Source organism: Festucalex cinctus, chromosome 1 (assembly GCF_051991245.1).
Source record: "Festucalex cinctus isolate MCC-2025b chromosome 1, RoL_Fcin_1.0, whole genome shotgun sequence".
Lineage (NCBI taxonomy): Eukaryota > Metazoa > Chordata > Actinopteri > Syngnathiformes > Syngnathidae > Festucalex > Festucalex cinctus.
This window is the reverse complement of record NC_135411.1, coordinates 2,682,201-2,703,554: the sequence shown is the minus strand read 5'-3', so window position 1 is coordinate 2,703,554 and position 21,354 is coordinate 2,682,201. Positions and strand designations below refer to the sequence as shown.

At 40.8% G+C, this 21,354-nt stretch overlaps 2 protein-coding genes and 2 long non-coding RNA genes across 4 annotated transcripts in view; 2 read left to right on the top strand and 2 right to left on the bottom strand.

Annotated features, from left to right (window-relative positions):
* Positions 1-15,353, bottom strand: part of LOC144006700 (uncharacterized) — a 17,387-nt gene extending 2,034 nt beyond the window's left edge. Inside the window, exons 1-3 of the mRNA XM_077505686.1 lie at positions 15,181-15,353; positions 6,873-7,718; positions 1-5,668 (exon numbers count right to left, since the gene is read on the bottom strand). The exon at positions 1-5,668 is cut by the window's left edge and continues 2,034 nt beyond it. Of these exons, the coding sequence (XP_077361812.1) occupies positions 3,558-5,668; positions 6,873-7,718; positions 15,181-15,304 (3,081 nt within the window). The 5' untranslated portion in view covers positions 15,305-15,353 and the 3' untranslated portion in view covers positions 1-3,557. The remainder of the gene's footprint in view (positions 5,669-6,872; positions 7,719-15,180) is intronic.
* The window catches only part of LOC144007179 (uncharacterized), a 337,746-nt gene that overhangs the window by 294,160 nt on the left and 22,232 nt on the right, over positions 1-21,354 (top strand). The window lies entirely within an intron of this gene.
* On the top strand, positions 15,370-16,725 carry LOC144007707 (uncharacterized). Its single transcript, XR_013280318.1, has 3 exons — positions 15,370-15,658; positions 16,074-16,304; positions 16,582-16,725. It is a non-coding gene; the product is annotated as an uncharacterized LOC144007707 (long non-coding RNA).
* LOC144007767 (uncharacterized) lies at positions 15,395-18,644 on the bottom strand. Its single transcript, XR_013280348.1, has 2 exons — positions 17,501-18,644; positions 15,395-17,419 (listed from the first exon to the last, which is right to left on the bottom strand). It is a non-coding gene; the product is annotated as an uncharacterized LOC144007767 (long non-coding RNA).

Genomic DNA, 21,354 nt, shown 5'->3' with positions numbered 1-21,354 from the left:
TAGGATAGCTTCACATGGGATGTCAACATCACAGAGTTATATCAGTTCGACAATTATACTGCCAGAGATCAAAATCTGATTGTTTTCCCCAGTCTAGCTTTCTACGTGTACCATTATTGCAAACAGGCAATGCAGGTAAACATTCTAGATCAAGTGTCATAGAAACTGGAATATGATCTGCAATAGATCAAATATAAGATCTCAGCTGCCACCAAGCAGTTGTGTGCATCAGCTGTACATATACAGTGATCCAGCCAAGATGTTGTATGCCAAGCTTCACTAATATATGTATAGCTATCAGCTGGTAAGATTTTCTCACTTGAGAGCATAATCTTATCATTTCCACAAAACTCCTTCAAATGTCGCCCAAACAAGGAGTGAACATCTGATATATCAGCATTCATATCACCCATTACAAAGATGCTCGTATATTCACTATCTTTTATAAAAGAACTAATAAAAGCGAGCCTATTAAGATATTCACTTTCATTCTGGTAAGATTCATAAGGTGTATAAACATTTAAGACAATAAAAGTATTCCTATCATGTGTAACTTTAACTGCAATGGCCCAGTCAACCTCAAGCCGAATTACAGAAATTAATGGGTCTAGTTTCTTATGCCAAAAAATGGCTATCCCACCAGGTATTCTGCCACGCACAATACCCAAACCCAAATCAGTTGTGGACTCCCCTGCCCCATAGAAGTCACTGTGCACAGTGTTGAGTTTGTCCAGATCTTGTACAGATAGCATAGTCTCTTGTATACATAGAATATCAAAACTCTCAAAGAGTGCGTCAATAACAATACGCCGTGCTTTGTCAGCAGCCCCTTGTCCAGTAGGCAGTCCACGCGAATTGTATGACACAACTTTCATCATTCATTCAACATCCACTTGCACACTTACCCCTCCTTGCATAGGGGGCGCAGTTGCCATAATCGGCCCGAGGGCGGTAGCTCTACGTGGTTCATAATACCTCCGAACCAGAGCCCCTTCGGGCCATAATTCAGGATTATACATTTCATTGATGTCCTGACATTCTGCAGTAACTTTGAAACAGCCATATCGGCTACGTGCACAATCGATTTTTAGGCAGGTCACATCCCTGTTAAGTTTTGACTTAAGATACTCTGACAGCGTCTCTGCATCCAAATCTGGACAGAATTTCGTGGCCAAAACACTCACTATTTTAGTCTTTACGACTTTTATAGTACTTACAGCGCCAGTGCCGATTATCGAAATAGATCCAGCTTTTTTTTCGGCCAGCGGCAGCAACAGGCATTCCCAGCGCTGTATTCGCCAGTTTCTGCCGAGGCCGTCCTTTCTTGACAACTTTACTCCACCCAGGAGAGCCGGTGGTGGGTACAAACCCAGCTGAGTCATTTTTCGTTGACGTTCCGCTAACACCGAGGCCGGTAGATTTCGCCCCGGTACGATTCACAGGCGTCAGATCAGAAGAGCTTGCGGACAATCGCCGCTCCGTGGCGCATAATTCCACCTCAGAGTCCAGTGCACCAGCTGCCACTTGTTTTACACCTTCGGACTCGACGCACTCGTCATTCCGCCACGCCGGTGCCACTGCAACTGCGCCGCCACTGCCATCGCCGTCCGGAACACCAGCACCCGTCAACCGCACCGCTCGTCCGGGCCTCCAGCGCAGACACTCGGCAGCTCACTTCCGCAACACCCGTCCGAACCTGCTCACAGACATCAGCTTGCAGCGAGGTGACGTGTTTCAGCGCACCCAGCTCAGCACTCAGGTGCTCCATTCTCCGTAGCAAACAGGAAACATCCAGGCTGGCAAATGATATCGGCGGTAGATCGTCGAGATAGTGACAAACAAATCTAGGGATATCCTCCCCACATTCGTTCAACACACTAAGACAAAGTTTTATATTGTTGGCGTCTTTATTTTGCCCTTTATGTCCAACGCATCGTTGCGTAGTCCTAGGGCAAAGTTCAAACAACACTTTCTTAGAGGCTTCAATCGCCTTGGTGTCGAACGTGTTTATCGCCAACAGGACGATCTCTTCCTGATTTAAAGTCCTCATTTTTGTAACAAGAAAAGTGAGAAGTTCATCCTCCACAACTGTCTTGCCATCAGTTGTCCTGTATATCACAGGTTTTAATCTCGAGCGTTTCAATGCAGGAGTTGTAGCGCTCCCTCCTGCAGCGTCCGCCATGATTTTTTGCCTTCTGTGAATGAGTTTTGTGAATGAGATTGATTAAAGGTTGTTGTTGCTTAAGTGTTATAATTGACTTTTTCCATTCAGAGGTCCGCAAAAATGCACAGGGTCTTTGGTTTGGCATTGACAACTAGCCTACAGTGAGAAAACAGCTGAAGATTACAAGACTACAAGCAACCATGAACTGGCCCTGGCACTCTCATATTAAGAGTTCTTTACTTTTAAACAATAAGTAACTTGAGAGTTTCTGCACATTTTAAAATTTTAAAATACAACTTGATGCCACTCCCCACAAATAGATGCAGTAGAATTTAGTGAACAAACTTTTACCCTTGACTTCTCATTTCAAAACGAGTAATCCATCTTGTTCGGTGAGACGAATAAACATTTGGTTTCCCCGTCATAACAGCCCTCTGAGATAAACCCTGAGGACTGCAACAAAACTGAGTTTTGACACCCCTGAGCTAGTCTAACAGCACAACAACCTCCCAAAATCCCCACTTAACTGGCATTGCTGCTTGAAAGCGCCATCTTTTCTGTCATATGTGTGCACGTAAGGACCCAATATTATTTGTTGAACAGTTGTGATTCTTTCATAAACAATGAATTATACAAGTTTCCTCCTGTAAACGTCATGTAACATATCATTTATACGCCTTTAAGGCAAGTTGGAAAATGTCCAAAGTCCTCTTGTTTTTAACAAATTTAAATCACCATAAATCACGCTGTCCATGGAACTGAGTGATTAAAAAAAAGGGGTCCTCAAAGTGGACATACCGTCCACCCACTGACGAGATGGTAGGAGCAAGATGGCCGCCCTGTGGCTTCAACGGCTTGCACGGGCGTGTAAGGGCTATCTGCTATCCAGTCATATATACAGGTCGGTGTGCTGTATATATATAAGGCAAACTACATATGAACGGACATTTACATGTCAACATGTCAGATTATAGACGTCAGTTATAATCTGCAGCCACTTGTCAGGTTGATGTTACGTTTTCAAAACAAATTCATTTTCAAAATAGGCTAAGACACATACAACACACAATACAAGTACACAGATCAATCATTCTTTTAGCAGTAGAAATTTCTGCACCATTTTAAACGTCAATTCCTAAATGAGATCATATCAAGCTTCATTCATCAACCGCTTTTCTCACCAGCACACTTGTGCCTCTCAGCGTTGCCCTTTGTTGGGAATCTTTGACCACACACTGAGCAAGAAAATGGTTTCTCATCAGTGTGGGTCTTTGTGTGTCTTTTTAACGTTACATTAAGAGTAAATTTTTTACCACAAACTGAGCAAGCAAAGGGCTTCTCTCCAGTGTGGGTTCTTGTGTGTGTTTTTAATTTTTCCTTAGAAGGAAATTTCTTACCACAAACTGAGCAAGCAAAGGGCTTCTCTCCAGTGTGGGTTCTTGTGTGTTTTTTTTAATTTTTCCTTTTCAGGAAATTTCTTACCACAAACTGAGCAGGCAAAGGGCTTCTCTCCAGTGTGGGTTCTTGTGTGGATTTTTAAGTGTACCCTCCGAGCAAAATTTTGACCACAAACCAAGCAAGCAAAGGGCTTCTCTCCAGTGTGGGTTCTTGTGTGTATTTTTAAGCTTCCCTTGAAAGCAAAATTTTGACCACAAACCAAGCAAGCAAAGGGCTTCTCTCCAGTGTGGGTTCGCATGTGCGTTGTTAAACTTCCCTTCTGAGAGAAACTTTGACCACAAACTGAGCAAGCAAAAGGCTTCTCTCCAGTGTGGATTTGCGTGTGCCTTGTTAAACTTCCCTTCTGAGCAAAATTTTGACCACAAACTGAGCAAGCAAAAGGCTTCTCTCCAGTGTGGGTTCTTGTGTGTGTTTTTAATTTTTCCTTAGAAGGAAATTTCTTACCACAAACTGAGCAAGCAAAGGGCTTCTCTCCAGTGTGGGTTCTTGTGTGTATTTTTAAGTATCCCTTGAAAGAAAAATTTTGACCACAAACTGAGCAAGCAAAAGGCTTCTCTCCAGTGTGGTTTCTTGTGTGTATTTTTAAGTATCCCTTGGAAGAAAAATTTTGACCACAAACTGAGCAAGCAAAAGGCTTCTCTCCAGTGTGGTTTCTTGTGTGTATTTTTAAGTATCCCTTGGAAGAAAAATTTTGACCACAAACTGAGCAAGCAAAAGGCTTCTCTCCAGTGTGGGTTCTTGTGTGCCTTGTTAAACTTCCCTTCTCAGAGAAATTTTGACCACAAACTGAGCAGGAGAAGGGCTTCTCTCCAGTGTGGTTTCTTGTGTGTGTTTTTAAGTGTATTTTGCGAGCAAAATTTTGACCACAAACCGAGCAAGCAAAGGGCTTCTCTCCAGTGTGGTTTCTTGTGTGTATTTTTAAGTATCCCTTGGAAGAAAAATTTTGACCACAAACTGAGCAAGCAAAAGGCTTCTCTCCAGTGTGGGTTCTTGTGTGTGTTTTTAATTGTCTCTTGCGAGCAAACTTTTTACCACAAACTGAGCAAGCAAAGGGCTTCTCTCCAGTGTGGGTTCTTGTGTGTGTTTTTAAGTATCCCTTGGAAGAAAAATTTTGACCACAAACTGAGCATGCAAAGGGCTTCTCTCCAGTGTGGGTTCTTGTGTGTGTTTTTAAGTATCCCTTGGAAGAAAAATTTTGACCACAAACTGAGCAAGCAAAAGGCTTCTCTCCAGTGTGGATTTGCGTGTGCCTTGTTAAACTTCCCTTCTCAGAGAAATTTTGACCACAAACTGAGCAAGCAAAAGGCTTCTCTCCAGTGTGGGTTCTTGTGTGTGATTTTAAGTGTCCCTTCTGAGAGAAACTTTGACCACAAACTGAGCAAGCAAAAGGCTTCTCTCCAGTGTGGGTTCTTGTGTGTGATTTTAAGTGTCCCTTGCGAGCAAATTTTCGACCACAAACTGTGCAAGCAAAGGGTTTATCACCAGTGTGGCCCATCGCGTGTGTTCTCAATTGAGACTTGGAACCAAAGGTTTTTCCACACTGAGAACATTTCCACCGTTTGCCATCAGTGTGACATGTCACATCATCGTCACACTGTTCATCGTCAGCAGTGTGAGGAGCGTGTGACGCGTCTTCACCATCTGACATGAGAGCTAACCGGCTGTCATCTTCTGTCATTTGTTGTCTTGACCTGCTGCTTGGAAACTCCGCCCCTTTGTTCTCTTCATATTGACGTTCATCTTCAGTCTTCAAATGGACACCAGTCACGGGCAACTCTGTGAAGTGCTCCTCCTCTTCAATGTATGGTGGCAGCTGCTCCTCTTTTTTGATGTTGGGAGGCTGTTGCCGCTTCTCTTCTTTAACTTGAAGAGGATCCAAGTCCTCCTCCTCTTCAATGTATGGTGGCAGCTGCTCCTCTTTTTTGATGTTGGGAGGCTGTTGCTGCTGCTCTTCTTTAACTTGAAGAGGCTCCAAGTCCTCCTCCTGTTTCACGCCAGGGAACTCTGGCTCCTGCCGCTCAGGAAAAATATATTTTTCACTGACATCTGCGAGACAAAAGATACACATGGTTTGGTAAAGTTAATGCATTGTGTTGTTATGTATAGGGATGTCCCGATACAACTTTTTTTACTTCCGATCCGATACAGATATTTTATCCTCGAGTACTTCCGATACCGATATCAGTCCGATACCATATCATTGGAGGTGTCCCGATGCAACTTTTTCTCCTTCCAATCTACAACCGATATTTTAGCTTAAGGTGACTGTAAATTACCAATATCAGTCCGATACCAATTCAGCAAGAATGATTTGTTTGTATTCGTATGAAATGTTACAAGAAACTTGATCAAGTGATACTATTTAATTATATAAGGAATAACCAGCACAGGTAGGTATGAGAAAATATGACCCATTTTTTCCAAAATTTGGGTTAACCTAAATTCAACTAAAAATATATGTACTGCATTTTAATAAAAATAAATACAAAGTGAATAAAAGGACCTTGAGGAATAATCTGAATAAAGTAAACAAAAATAAATTATACTCTTTCAAGTGCAAAATAATTCAAGTTTACAGGCAGTAGATACAGAATCTTATACTGTGTTGCGTTATTTTTTTGACACACTAATTTGTGCATAATTAATTAACCTAAAATAATGTGCTCAACAACAGCCTTTTAATATGTATATAAGGCAAACTACATATGAACGGACATTTACATGTCAACATGACGGATTATAGCCGTCAGTTATAATCTGCAGCCACTTGTCAGGTTGATGTTACGTTTTCAAAACAAATTCATTTTCAAAATAGGCTAAGACACACACAACACACAATACAAGTACACAGATCAATCATTCATTTAGCGGTAGAAATTTCTGCACCATTTTAAATGTCAATTCCTAATTGAGATCATATCAAGCCTCATTCATCAACCGCTTTTCTCACCAGCACACTTGTGCCTCTCAGCGTTGCCCTTTGTTGGGAATCTTTGCCCACAAACTGAGCAAGAAAATGGTTTCTCATCAGTGTGAGTCTTTGTGTGTCTTTTTAATATTTTATTAACAGTAACTTTTTGACCACAAACTGAGCAAGCAAAAGGCTTCTCTCCAGTGTGGGTTCTTGTGTGGATTTTTAAGTTTCCCTTCTGAGCAAAATTTTGACCACAAACTGAGCAGGCAAAAAGCTTCTCTCCAGTGTGGGTTCTTGTGTGTATTTTTAATTTGTCCTTATAACGAAATTTCTTACCACAAACTGAGCAGGCAAAGGGCTTCTCTCCAGTGTGGGTTCGCGTGTGCCTTTTTAAAGTTCCCTTCTCAGAGAAACTTCGACCACAAACTGAGCAGGCAAAAGGCTTCTCTCCAGTGTGGGTTCTTGTGTGTCTTTTTAAGTGTCCCTTGCGAGCAAATTTTCGACCACAAACCGAGCAAGCAAAGGGCTTCTCGCCAGTGTGGGTTCGCGTGTGCATTTTTAAAGTTCCCTTCTCAGAGAAACTTCGACCACAAACTGAGCAGACAAAGGGTTTATGACCAGTGTGGCCCATCGCATGATTTCTCAATTGAGACTTGAAACCAAAGGTTTTTCCACACTGAGAACATTTCCACCGTTTGCCATCAGTGTGACATGTCACATCATCGTCACACTGTTCATCGTCAGCAGTGTGAGGAGCGTGTGACGCGTCTTCACCATCTGACATGAGAGCTAACCGGCTGTCATCTTCTGTCATTTGTTGTCTTGACCTGCTGCTTGGAGACTCCGCCCCTTTGTTCTCTTCATATTGACGTTCATCTTCAGTCTTCAAATGGACACCAGTCACGGGCAACTCTGTGAAGTGCTCCTCCTCTTCAATGTATGGTGGCAGCTGCTCCTCTTTTTTGATGTTGGGAGGCTGTTGCCGCTTCTCTTCTTTAACTTGAAGAGGATCCAAGTCCTCCTCCTCTTCAATGTATGGTGGCAGCTGCTCCTCTTTTTTTATGTTGGGAGGCTGTTGCTGCTGCTCTTCTTTAACTTGAAGAGGCTCCAAGTCCTCCTCCTGTTTCACGCCAGGGAACTCTGGCTCCTGCCGCTCAGGACAAATATATTTTTCACTGACATCTGCGAGACACAAGACACACATGGTTTGGTAAAGTTATTGCATTGTGATGTTATGTATTTTATATTGAAGTTTATCACATGGGCCACATGAGTGAAAGAATAACAAATCTGGCAAATGTTACGTCCCATCTACATTCTGTTCCAGAAATCACTTAACATAACTCTATAACCCTGATTGTTCCGGACATAAAAAATATTACATTGAATATTTGATTTTTTTTATTGAACATATAAACATACAAACAGCAGAGAAACAAAGAATTAAAAAAGAAAAGAACCCCATAAAATCATCAATCAATCACAGTTTACGTGTTCAAAAGGGAGTAGGAAGAAGTTAAAAACTTATCTCGTCCTACCCTTTATACATGATATATTTAGACTTATTTCATTATTAATACAATACGAGGTTAATATTTCTAAAAATAAAATGTATAAACCTGGTTATGAATACAAGTGCACTTGGACATGCGTGCATTTGCTAGCAACATATGTACATGAAATTCCTAGACATATGCAATAATACATTTATGAATCATAGACTCATACTCAAAAATACAATTTTCATGCTCTTATCTGACACTAGTAATTTTTTTTTAACTTTGCTTTGAAACAATTTTTTTAAACAATTTTTTAAACTCAACAAGTGAGTCACATCTTTTCAGGTCAATTCCCAAATGATTCCACAAATTAACACCTTTAACAGATAGACACCTTTGCTTAATATTTCTTCTTGTTTTGGGTTTATATATATATCACCTTATATCTTTTTTTTCCCTCTAATTTATTCAACATATAAACAGGCAAACAGCAGAGATAAGAAAAAAAACAACAGAATCAAAACAAATGAAAATCCCCAAAAAATAATCATTCAATCAATCATAACTTACGTGTTCAAAAGGGAGTAGGAAGAAGTTAGAAACTTATCTAGTCCTACCCCTTTTACTAAATATATTTAAACTTATTTCATTATTAATACAATACTAATCTACTTGTGACGGAGCGTCAGTAACTGTCCGCCACTCTCCGACGGGGCACGCTGCCGTCTAGCTGAGAGGAGCAGCTACTTAGCTAGCTAGCCTTAGGCTAGCTCGCTAAGGGGTATGGCGGCGCATGAGCATGCTGCGGCTTCAAGCTCTCCCCATTTGTGCGTGTTTTTTATGTGTATTTTTGTAAGCTGTTCGAGTGTACCGGACTTTAAAATCAACTATAACCGGGTGGACTTGTTAAACATTGGCTTCCAGCAGAAAATGACTGTTTGTGGCGACTTTCATCGCATGCATGATATTCCGGATGAGATAGTGAGACCAGCGGGGTCTCCGTGGATTGTTATCGGGTCTGGTAGGCGACGGAGGCGGCGCCGCGAGAGGAAGCAGAAGCGTGGCTGCAGAGCCGGCCTGCTAACTCGGCTCAGGAAACAGCCACTCAAACCATCGCTGCCAAGCATTTACCTCTCAAACGCCAGATCCATGGTGAACAAGACGGACGATTTGGATTTACAGCTGGCTGGAAGTAGTCACGTTCAAGAATGCAGCACGTTAATCATTACGGAGACGTGGCTGCACTCACAAATACCCGACGCTGCGATGCAGCTAGCCGGCCGCACGCTACACAGATCGGACAGGACCAGCGACTCCGGGAAAAGGAGAGGTGGTGGCCTTTGCATCTACGTGAATGAAGGTTGGTGTAATAACAGCACTGTACTGGACAAACATTGTTCCCCGGACCTGGAATTCATGTCGGTGAGATGCAGACCCTTCTTCTTACTAAGAGAGCCAGCTGTTATTATCATCACTGCCGTCTACATACCACCGGATGCTTTTGTAAAAACCTCTCCTTTTCTCTACTGCTTGACGCTATAAACAATCATCTGTATGCCTACCCAAATGGCGCGCACATCATCGCAGGAGATTTTAATCAGGCAAATCTCAAAACTGTTTTACCAAAATTTTACCAGCACGTGAAATGTCCAACAAGAGGTGATAAAACATTGGATCATGTGTACTCTAACATTAAGAGTGCATACAGAGCCATACCCCTCCCCCACCTGGGACAGTCTGATCACATCTCACTGTTCCTGGTCCCAGCATACACCCCTCTCAGCCGTCAAAGCAAGCCCAAAAGACAGACCATTATCACCTGGCTTGACGACGCCCTCCCCCGACTCCAGGACTGCTTTGAACAGACACAGTGGGAGACTTTCCACCACGAAGACCTGGCCACATTCACAGATACAGTACTGTCTTACATCAGGTACTGCATGGGCACGGTTACGGTGGAGAAGATCATCCAGGTGTACCCAAACCAGAAGCCGTGGATGACGAGCCAAGTCCGCTCGCTTCTCCGGGCCCGGGATGCATCCTTCAGATCAGGCAACAGTGCACTCTACAGCGCAGCTCGTGCCAACCTGAGGAGAGGCATCAAGACCGCCAAAGCAACCTACAAGGAGAAGATAGAAGGGCACCTCAACAACCCCCGACAGATGTGGCAGAGCATACAGTCCCTCACAAACTACAAGGGTTGTGCTGCGACTCCTGGGGACTCAGATGCGGCATTAGCAGAGGAGCTAAACAGTTTCTTTGCTCGCTTTGAGTCCCAAACTCAGAACTCAGTCACACCACCCCATCCTCTATTACAACTTCCACCAACTTCTGGCACCACCTCACTGATTGTAGCGGTGGAAGACGTGAGACGTGTGCTCCGTGCTGTCAACCCCAGGAAGGCCGCAGGACCGGACGGTGTACCGGGGAAAGTACTTAAGGCATGTGCTGACCAACTAGCACCAGTATTCACGGATATTTTTAACCTGTCACTGGAACAAGCCCACATTCCAGCCTGCCTAAAATCAGCCACCATCATCCCAGTCCCCAAGAAGTCACCCACAATAAATCTAACCGACTTCCGTCCAGTAGCACTCACCCAAGTCATCACAAAGTGTTTTGAAAAACTGGTACTAAGACACATCAAAGCTTGTCTCCCCTCCACTCTCGATCCATATCAGTTGGCATATCGGCCAAATAGATCCACTGAGGATGCAATAACAATCACCCTCCACGCTGCACTGAGCCATCTTGAGAAAAGGGGAAGCTATGTCAGAATGGTCAGAATGCTTTTTATTGACTACAGCTCAGCCTTTAATACAATAATACCGGACATTCTTATCCCCAAGTTGTCTAACCTGGGGCTTCCGCCCTCCACTTGCTCTTGGATTAAGGACTTTCTGGTCGACCGACCCCAGCACGTCAAGCTGGGTCCCTGTCCCCATCTCTCATCCACCTGCACGCTGAGAACTGGCTCGCCTCAAGGCTGTGTCCTGAGCCCACTACTTTTCTCACTTTACGCACATGAATGTAGACCCACCCATTCTGAGAACATGGTTGTGAAATTTGCGGATGACACAACAGTGGTGGGGATGATTACAGAGGGAAATGAGGCGGCCTATAGGGAAGAGGTCCTTAGGCTGAGTGAGTGGTGTGCCCTCAACAACTTAACAATGAACATTTCCAAAACAAAAGAACTCATTCTGGACTTCCGACGGAGCAAAACTGCCCCTGCCCCTCTGTACATCAACGGCGAAAGCGTGGAGCGTGTGGAGACCTTCAAATTCCTTGGGGTTCACATCTCTAAAGACCTCTCCTGGACAGCTAACACCACAGCACTAGTCAAAAGGGCACAGCAGAGATTGCACTTCCTGAGATTACTAAGGAAGGAGCAACTTAACACCAAACTGCTGGTGACCTTCTATAGATCAGCAATTGAGAGTCTGCTGACCTATGCTGTGTCAGTATGGCACTCAAGCTGCACAGAAGCGGACAGGAAGAGACTGCAAAGGGTCATCAACACAGCACAGAAGACCATCGGCTGCCCCCTACCTCCACTGACTACCATCTACAACTCCCGGTGTCTCGGTCAGGGCAAGGAAAATCATCAAGGACCATACGCACCCCGGTTTCCACTTCTTCAGCGCCGGCGCGTGATGCCGTGCCGTGGACGCTCGCCCGCATTCTGCGGGGTCGTGGGACAATGAACACTGGACCAAACCGAAGCACTTCCTGCATTGAACTTAAATAGCATATTTTGCCGCGCTTCAGCTGTCACCTGACTTTGGAGTGAACCATAACAGTAGTAGATCTATTAGGTGAATTGCTTTCTGTTTGAGGGAAGAAATTACGGGTAGTGAATGGAGGATTTTTGTTATGAGGAATATATGCTGTAGATATTGTTCATTTACATATGCTTTAGCTGCTTTTTGTTCCTTTTTGTTTAATTTCTAAATGGTTTGTCCAGGGGGAGGGGCTAGAGAGAGGAGCGTGATGGTGAGGGCTGAGCTGTCAACAGTAAGTTGTAGAAATGACCAAAAAGAAGTTGTAAATATTTTTGAAATTGTTTTTCCCTGCACTGGACTTGCACTGTCAATATTTTTTCACCTTTTTGGATGCTGCGTTGGGGTAAATAAAAAAAACACTCACTGAAGGTTTTCGACTGCGCCATCATTTTCCCCCCTCTTAAAACGAACCCATGACATTACTATTTTAAAAATAAAATATATAAACCAAGTTTTATATATATATATATATATATATATATATATATATATATATATATATATATATATATATATATATATATATATATATATATATATATATATATATATATATACACACACACACACAAGTGCACATAGACATATTCACATTTGCCAAAAATATATATACATAAATTTCCTAAACATATACCATAATACCTATCTAAATCATTTACACATACTCACATATACAATTTTCATATTCTGGTCTGACATAGGTAATTTTTTTTAACTTTACTTTGAAACATTTTGTTAAACTCCAGAGGTGAGTCACAACATTATAAACAACTTCTGAGTACTGTGGCAGAGTAAATTGTTATAAACTTTATACATTATTTGTGCTATTTTAAATATCATAAGGACTGTGTCTAATTTCAAACAAAGTCTGAGTACAGAGTAGATTTTTGTGTACTTTGTACATTATTTGTGCTCATTTAAACTCAACCAAGTCATAACATTGTATTGCATTTAATTTAATAAATAATGGATGTGTTGATTCTGTATATTTTGATTGATTAATAATTCATAAAGCTCTCTTTTGCAATTTGAAAACAGAGCTGATATTTGTTTGATGTGCATTTCCCCAGATTTCCACACAATAGGTCAGATATGGTAATAATAATGAACTGTATAATGTATATAATGATTTCATGTTAAAGTCATCCTTAGTTTTATAGAGTATCCCTCTGATTTTTGACATTTTCTGAGTGGCTTCCAACTTAATTTATCATCAATAACTATTCCAAGGAATTTGTTTCCATACACCCTTTCTATTTCAATTGAATTCACCATAATTTATATTAGAATATTAGAGATGAAAACACAAATTTCAGAAAACGGGTTGCTCATTGGTTGAATTGATTTTTGATGAGTAAAAGTTAACATTTGCCTAGGAAAAGAAAGTCTACTGGGAATGGATTGAAATATGCTTGACGTATTGTAACTTGTTCAACCATTTTACAAATCTTATGCGATGAAATAGAGCGTTTTCACGACACGTCATCAGGCGCGGCATTAACCCGGAAGCAGCCATCTTGGAGATAGTCCGTTGTCCACACTCCGAGTCCGCACCACATGACCACAACGGAGAACTTTGTTGAGGACAATGGTGAACCTTTGTCCATCAGATGTTGATTTTGATTAAAGTGAATACAATTTTCCCTTTGGAAACAAAATACCATTAATCATTAATAGATGACTATTTTTTTGTTTAGTAACTAAAACATGCAAAAATAAAAACAAACACACAGATGAAATGCTAAATGCAATCAAGCTTGATTAGGGTGTTTCTGTATTAATAATCGCAACCATCCGGTCGATCCATATTGAGCTGTTTTCAGTAAAGGCAATGACAGAAGTTTGTTACAATTCAACAATCAGAATGAAAGGATAATAGGAATACAATAGCGGTCTCTAGTGGCGAGAACATCCATTCATTTTGTTGCATATACTTGCTTGGTCTGCAAATATGTAGCCTCAAGATATTTCTAAAAGATTTGCGATTTATAGTAATCATTGTTACTGTATGGTTATGGAAGACAACAGAATGTCACTCAGCAGCTCACACATTTATTCAAGGAAGCCATGCATCTCATTCTCAACTGTATTCTAAGTACAACAGTGTATATAAGAGTGTATTATAAATTATGCTACGGCATAACAAACGTTTCTTCGACCTTTGGAAAAAATAAATATATATATAAATTCATTCAACATAATTTCAACTCACAAGTAAACCGTCTGAAGAGCAAAACTTCACAGCAGTTCACTGAAATACTTGTAATTATTGAGAGGTTTCTTTCCTTTTTCCTTTTAAAGTTGATGACTTGGTCATGTGTCTCCCTCACCCGTGCACACACCATTTGGTTGAAAGCTTCCAAACCTTTGTACGATTTAAGGTATTCTGCTGTGTACAGGCTCGGCGAGAAAATCAGGTAGTTAGTTCACAATGTCGGGGGTTGTAATTGAAGGAAGAATCGCCGGGTCGTCATGGATAGAAGAAGAAGAGGTGGCCAACTCATACGAATCTGTACGTATTTTTTCCAAATCGCGGGCTTTTTCCTGTTGCCAAGTCCGTCCCTATATGCATTAGCATCTTTGGTGGGCTTTGCCGAGCTTTTGAAGTAGTTTTGACATCGATAAAGACTCGCCAAACAATTCTCATTGTAATTCTCTATTGGCTTGCGTTAGCTGTAGTACGTCAATATCTCCCAAGATGGCCGCGCATCCGGGTTACTGCCGAGTTCGTGACATCAGTGAAAACGCTCTATTGCTGCATTCGAGGATGGTCGGAAGTCGGAAATATCCAAGTTGAAACTTCCCAGTTCCGAGCACAAAGCATTCGAGGAAGCAAAATGGCGGATAGTTGTTTTTTTCATTTTAGACCTCCACTTATTTTTAATATTTTTTTTCCCTGTATATCTTATTTTGGTCCTCAAAACTCAATTTGATTTACAGGAAACTTGTTTTTGTGTGCAATTTTGCTTTATTTATTGTTTTCATCTTATTTCATAAGCATTCCATACAGTTAAGTAGTTTACGGTGTAATTTCATGCAGGGATATAGCAGCAATACTGTCGTTACATGAAGCTATGGTGAATATTTATGAATGAAGAAAGCTGTCTAGTTTTATACTCGAGTAAATTGTGTTTTGCCATTCCGAGTGACGTCACATTGTAGTCCAAACTGTTTCATGCTGTGACGTGAAAATTGAACATGTTGCTCTGCTCAATCCAATTCTCATCTGAGAAATGTACCAAACCGACTGAAGAAAAAAAAAACTAACTGTGTATCGTAACAAAGTGACCCGGTGAAGAGTCATTACAGAAATAAAAAGGTACATATGGTTGAAAAGTGTCGACGAAACAAGTGACAAACCTGCTCTGTTCAACACAACTCGAGGCTGCTTGTAAACGGCGTCCAGCAGTTGACGTTGTCGCTCGTTGTCCTCCTGTGCTCCACAAAGCTCCTCTTCGTACTTGACTTTCGCCATTGTGAACATCTTCACACGATATTCACGACACTTTACGCTCACGATTGACGTCTGCTGAGCCAATAGGTCGCTTGCACGTGTCGTCACTTCCGCCTCGGATTTCTCGTAGTCGCCATGCTGGGTGGCCTCCATTTACGTAGCGATTCGGTCTAACACGTATCTATCACGTTTGTTTTCTGCGTTTAAAATGGTACATTGTTGCTGTATCGTTGGCTGTTCGAACAAAGCCAAGGGGGAAAATGGTCGGTCTTTTTTCCGAATTCCGAAAATAATTAGGAACCAGGGCCTGGAGACAGAGGAGTGCGGACTCCGGAGGGAAGTCGTTACTTTGGGCTCGTGTGTGCAGCGATCACTTTGTGAGCGGTAAGCTTGTTTACCTTTATTTAATGCATGAGGATTAATAACGCTTCGACCGCCCATATATGGGCAAGTTGCTTATGTTTTGGATTCATGAGCAAGCAAGTTCGGTAGTACAAGCTGGCTAGCGGACGTTAGCCGAAAGCTAACATCGAACATTTTCACCCAAGTAGTGCTAGTGCAAAGTGTTTACTGCTGAAATTGGATTGATTAGTCTTGGGCTTTTAATGCCGATAACATGTTTTTTGGTGGCAAAATGTAAACTTGGAAAAAAAAAAGAGACCCCCGGGGCTGATGCAAGAAAACAGAGCCCCGGTAGCCTACACATCATGCTAAAGAACTTATTCACGGCCACCCTACTGCGGTAAAATAACCAGTCTTTCCATATTTTATTTGTTTATATATTTGTTTATTTTAACAGGTCGCCCTGCGCCCGTTTTTCTGTCCAATCATCCCGACTGGGCTCCAACATTAAAGTTGGGTCCCAAGTTACAACATCTATGTCTCAGCCCAGTCGGTGCCAAGATATGAACGTGCACAGGAGAGACAAGCAAAGAAAAGACGACTCGAAGTGGCAGAGATTGTTGCAGTTATGCAGCCAGATGGCTCCAGTAACCTGTACCCTCAAGTACTGCTGACATCATTGACTCTGGTATGCCACTCAGAATTCATTACATGATATATTGTATGCATGAGTGAATGTATGTGTTTTTGTTTGTGTGTGTACACGCACCTTATATTTTAGAGACATTTGGAAGTGTTTATAGAAATAAGTATTTGCCTGTAGCAATGTTCATACATTAAAAAATGCAACAAAATGTGTACATTTCTTTTACACTGACAAAAAAACTATACTACTTTACTATATTAAACCTATTACTGGTACCGTATTTTTTTGTGATTTTTTTTTTCTTTATTTTTTTCTTTAGGGATCTCATGCCACACCGACTTGATTGCCAATGACATGATGGTAACGAAGGCGAGCATCAAAGCATTGGAGGAGGACAACATGCGACTGTTTGTTTGGCGCTAATAAAGGCAGCGATTATACAAATTCTATTGTTGGGTTTGTTTACAAAGCTATACATAATACAAATGACAGGATTTGACTCAATGTGCAATATGGTCCCTCTTAAAGTAATGGCATAAATCTCTATTATTTCTAAAAGCACAAAAAATGAAGTGAATAATGATTAGATGTAGTAATTTCAGGGTTAAAAATTGAACTGTTAATTAATGTAGTTTATTTTAGCACAGGTGCCTACCATCCTGAGATGACGGTATGATGTAATGTTGATGGGGTACGCAATGACTTTCATTATGCTATGTACAGAGGAAAAAGTTGCTCTCTTTTAAATTTGTTTAATGAAAGACAAGTACCAGTACTGTGTTACAGTTTTCCCAATAATCCTTGTTTCACACTTGTCACAAAACTACTGTCCTTTTGGCAGTCTAGATTGGCACACTTCAAGTGATATCATTTGATTTTACAATCTGCTGCAGCACAAAAAACTACTTTATTCCGCATCTTTGAAGTACATGAGCAAGTGGTAGGTGACAGCGGCTGAGCAGGAACACTGGAAGTCCACTGCTGATCTAGTAAATGCTCTCCCGAGCAGTTCAGGTAAGGAGGGGATTTTGGGAAAAAAAAACTCTGGCTTTTCCAACTGGCCAAAACGAGCGATCTGGGTGGACTCGCTCAATCACACTTTGTCCACACCACAAAGTCGCAGAAGTCCGTCCAGTTAAACTCATCTGTGCCTGAATCTGAAAATATTACAAACATTGTAATGAAAATATGAAACATAGAATTAAATAAGAAACTACAAAAAGTAAAGCCATACATACCTGGTAATAATATTGGTGTTGTCGTGACAAGTGATGGGAATTGTTGCCATCCGGCACCAGACAGAAATTGGGTGTTGTGACAGCCTCCTTAACCGTGAGATCATAAGAAAAGCTGTCAGTATGCTCAGTAGTTACCATGAACACGTTTTATTGTACTGGAAACTGAAACTAAAAATACGTCCTCTGAGAGTGGTTAACCTTAACCATTTAGAATAAGTTGATTAAGTAACATGTAACTAGTGAAAGGGTAGCATTAAATTTAATTAAGCCACGGGGAGGCTGTGCATAGTTACTTTTTATTCTTATACGCTCTGCCATATTTGCCTGTTATAAAATTGTTAGAAAAACCACATCAGGTAAACCTAGCTGTGCATGTAAACACAATGATAACAGTAAGCCTGAGAACAAATCAACATTTTTGTGTGCAGAATTACCAACACCATGTGGTTTACTTACGTGCAACAGCAACAGTTTCTTCTGATGCGATGTTAAAGTTTACACTCTGTATCCACCCGCTTACAAAATAATTGTAAGCCTCCAGGGATTTGTTGGCGTGTTATGGAGCATGTTGTCAACACGAGGTAGGGAAAGATGTCCAGAGATGTCACATTTGGCCAGCAAGCTTTCTCCGTCAAAAAAAAAAATCACCCTTGGTCAGGACGTAATTAGGATCAATCCCGCCACACAGAGACACCTTCTGCCTGTATCGTTGTTTTTGATCTTCCGGTAAATCGTGAAAATACTGCGAAAATTACATCAGGTTGATAAGCTCTACTGTGTAACTCGCGAGTGTACCTTGTGAACCGGTGGACACCCAATATGGCGCCCGAAGGAAAAACTCCCATGATGCATTACGATGTGCAAGCGACCTATTTGTCGAAAGCAAACGCGTCTCGTTTTTTGGCGCCTAGCAAGCTAAGCTTAACTAAGCTAAGCTAAAATAAGCTAAGCTAAGCTAAGACAAAATAAAGAGGGCCGAGAGATACGACTGAACCAGACACGAAACGTAGCAATTATGACTTCAATAACGTAGTGACGGGGCAAAGTGTCGATGTGTCAGTTCGTTCCGTACGAATTCGTGTTGAATTATTTTTATAGTGAAGCCGAGCGAAAACGCGTCGTGCCTGGAATGGAGTCGCTCTTCTGCTACCACGTGAAATCTACGGCAATCACAGTTGGACAAATCACCATGTCACGAAAATATTAATATTGTACTTTGAAAAAAATCCTAAAAAGTTTAATACTCGATTCATTTGGATAATAAAAATAATCAAATCGTCAAACTACATTTGGACGAATAAGAAGAAACATGTTTACTTCCTGTACATACGAGTAGCATGGAAGGCATGGAAAGAAAATTAAATACACATACTTACCACAGTCACACTTTTTGTTTTCATCCCACTTTTGGTTTTTATTTTCATTCATTCCTTCGCGTTGACAAAAAAGCCTGGCGACTCGATGAGGGCCAATGTCAGCAGTCTTCTTGTGGCCCTCTTCAGCTTTGGGTCCTCCCTGCATGAGAAGACAAACGCGCACACAGCAACTGACTTCTGAGGGGGGGAAGTTCTCGTTTCCGTTCCCCAAAACAAAACAAAACAAAATAACCAATGCATGGGTAGGTAAACGAATTTGATTACAACATTACAAAATTCAGCACCAATACCATTAAAACAAACTTTAAAAATGGTGTAAATTCCGTCAAAAACAGAACCGTATACGTAAAATGTTATGGGGCTCAACTCGGGAAAAAAAATATATATATATATATAAAGAGAGAGAGAGAGAGAGAGAGAGAGAGAGAGAGAGAGAGAGAGAGTCGATTAAAATTTTTAATCATATTTAATCGCATTACTTCAATAATTAACTGACGATTAATTGCACATTATTCACAGATTTTATATCTCAATTTATATCTAAATTTACAACTCTTTGACTGCCAGGCGTTATAAAAACAAAACAAAAAAATCCACAGTGCCAGCCGCTTTTGAGCATTTTAAATCATCTTTCAAGGCAAAAAGAATATTGTTTGCCTTTACTTCATATACAATGTGGCTACTCAATGAAAGATCGCATTCCATTCATTGGAATTTTACTAATCATCATGAAACGTCTTTGGCAGTCAAAGAGTTTTAAAAGTAAATTTTTTCCCCCTAATTTAAATATGGTTTTATTTTTTAGGCATTGATAAACAAATTAAATAATTCAATAAAAAAGTTTTGAAAAAATCATTGATAAAGTAATTTCATAACAATTCAAGATTTTTTTTTTATTCATTGATAGAGTAATTTCATAATAATGCAATAAAAAAAAAAAGTTTAAAAAAATAAAATATGTACTTTACTGTAAAATCAAACCAAAGTGTGACTGATTTGTTTTGGTCATTTTTCTGTCACTACAACATGGCATAATTGCATTTGCAAGACAATGGTGACAGCTCAGTGCATTTTTCTTTTCATAATAGGAGCTGCCTAATTTTTAATAATAAGTAACTTGTGAAAATTATGCACATTTTTTAAAACTGTAAAATACAACACAGTGCCCACAAATATATGCATTCGCTGATGCTTTTATTTTGTTAAGTGAAATAGGATGTGGATTGTAAAATGACGAATCTTTACTGCATTGGAACCAGAAACGATCGATGTGTTCTTTTCATATTAAGAGTTCTGTAATTTTAAACAATAAGTAACTTGCGAGTTTCTGCACATTTTAAAATTGTAAAATACAACTTGACGCCACTCCCCACAAATAGATGCAGTAGAATTTAGTGAACAAACTTTTACCCTTGACTTCTCATTTCAAAACGAGTAATCCATCTTGTTCGGTGAGACGAATAAACATTTGGTTTCCCCGTCATAACAGCCCTCTGAGATAAACCCTGAGGACTGCAACAAAACTGAGTTTTGACACCCCTGAGCTAGTCTAACAGCACAACAACCTCACAAAATCCCCACTTAACTGGCATTGCTGCTTGAAAGCGCCATCTTTTCTGTCATATGTGTGCACGTAAGGACCCAATATTATTTGTTGAACAGTTGTGATTCTTTCATAAACAATGAATTATACAAGTTTCCTCCTGTAAACGTCATGTAACATATCATTTATACGCCTTTAAGGCAAGTTGGAAAATGTCCGAAGTCCTCTTGTTTTTAACAAATTTAAATCACCATAAATCATGCTGTCCATGGAACTGAGTGATTAAAAAAAAAGGGGTCCTCAAAGTGGACATACCGTCCACCCACTGACGAGATGGTAGGAGCAAGATGGCCGCCCTGTCGCTTCAACGGCTTGCACGGGCGTGTAAGGGCTATCTGCTATCCAGTCATATATACAGGTCGGTGTGCTGTATATATATAAGGCAAACTACATATGAACGGACATTTACATGTCAACATGTCAGATTATAGACGTCAGTTATAATCTGCAGCCACTTGTCAGGTTGATGTTTTCAAAACAAATTCATTTTCAAAATAGGCTAAGACACATACAACACACAATACAAGTACACAGATCAATCATTCATTTAGCGGTAGAAATTTCTGCACCATTTTAAACGTCAATTCCTAAATGAGATCATATCAAGCTTCATTCATCAACCGCTTTTCTCACCAGCACACTTGTGCCTCTCAGCGTTGCCCTTTGTTGGGAATCTTTGACCACAAACTGAGCAAGCAAAGGGCTTCTCTCCAGTGTGGGTTCTTGTGTGTGTTTTTAAGTGTTCCTTGCGAGCAAATTTTCGACCACAAACTGTGCAAGCAAAGGGTTTATCACCAGTGTGGCGCATCGCATGATTTCTCAATTGAGACTTGAAACCAAAGGTTTTTCCACACTGAGAACATTTCCACCGTTTG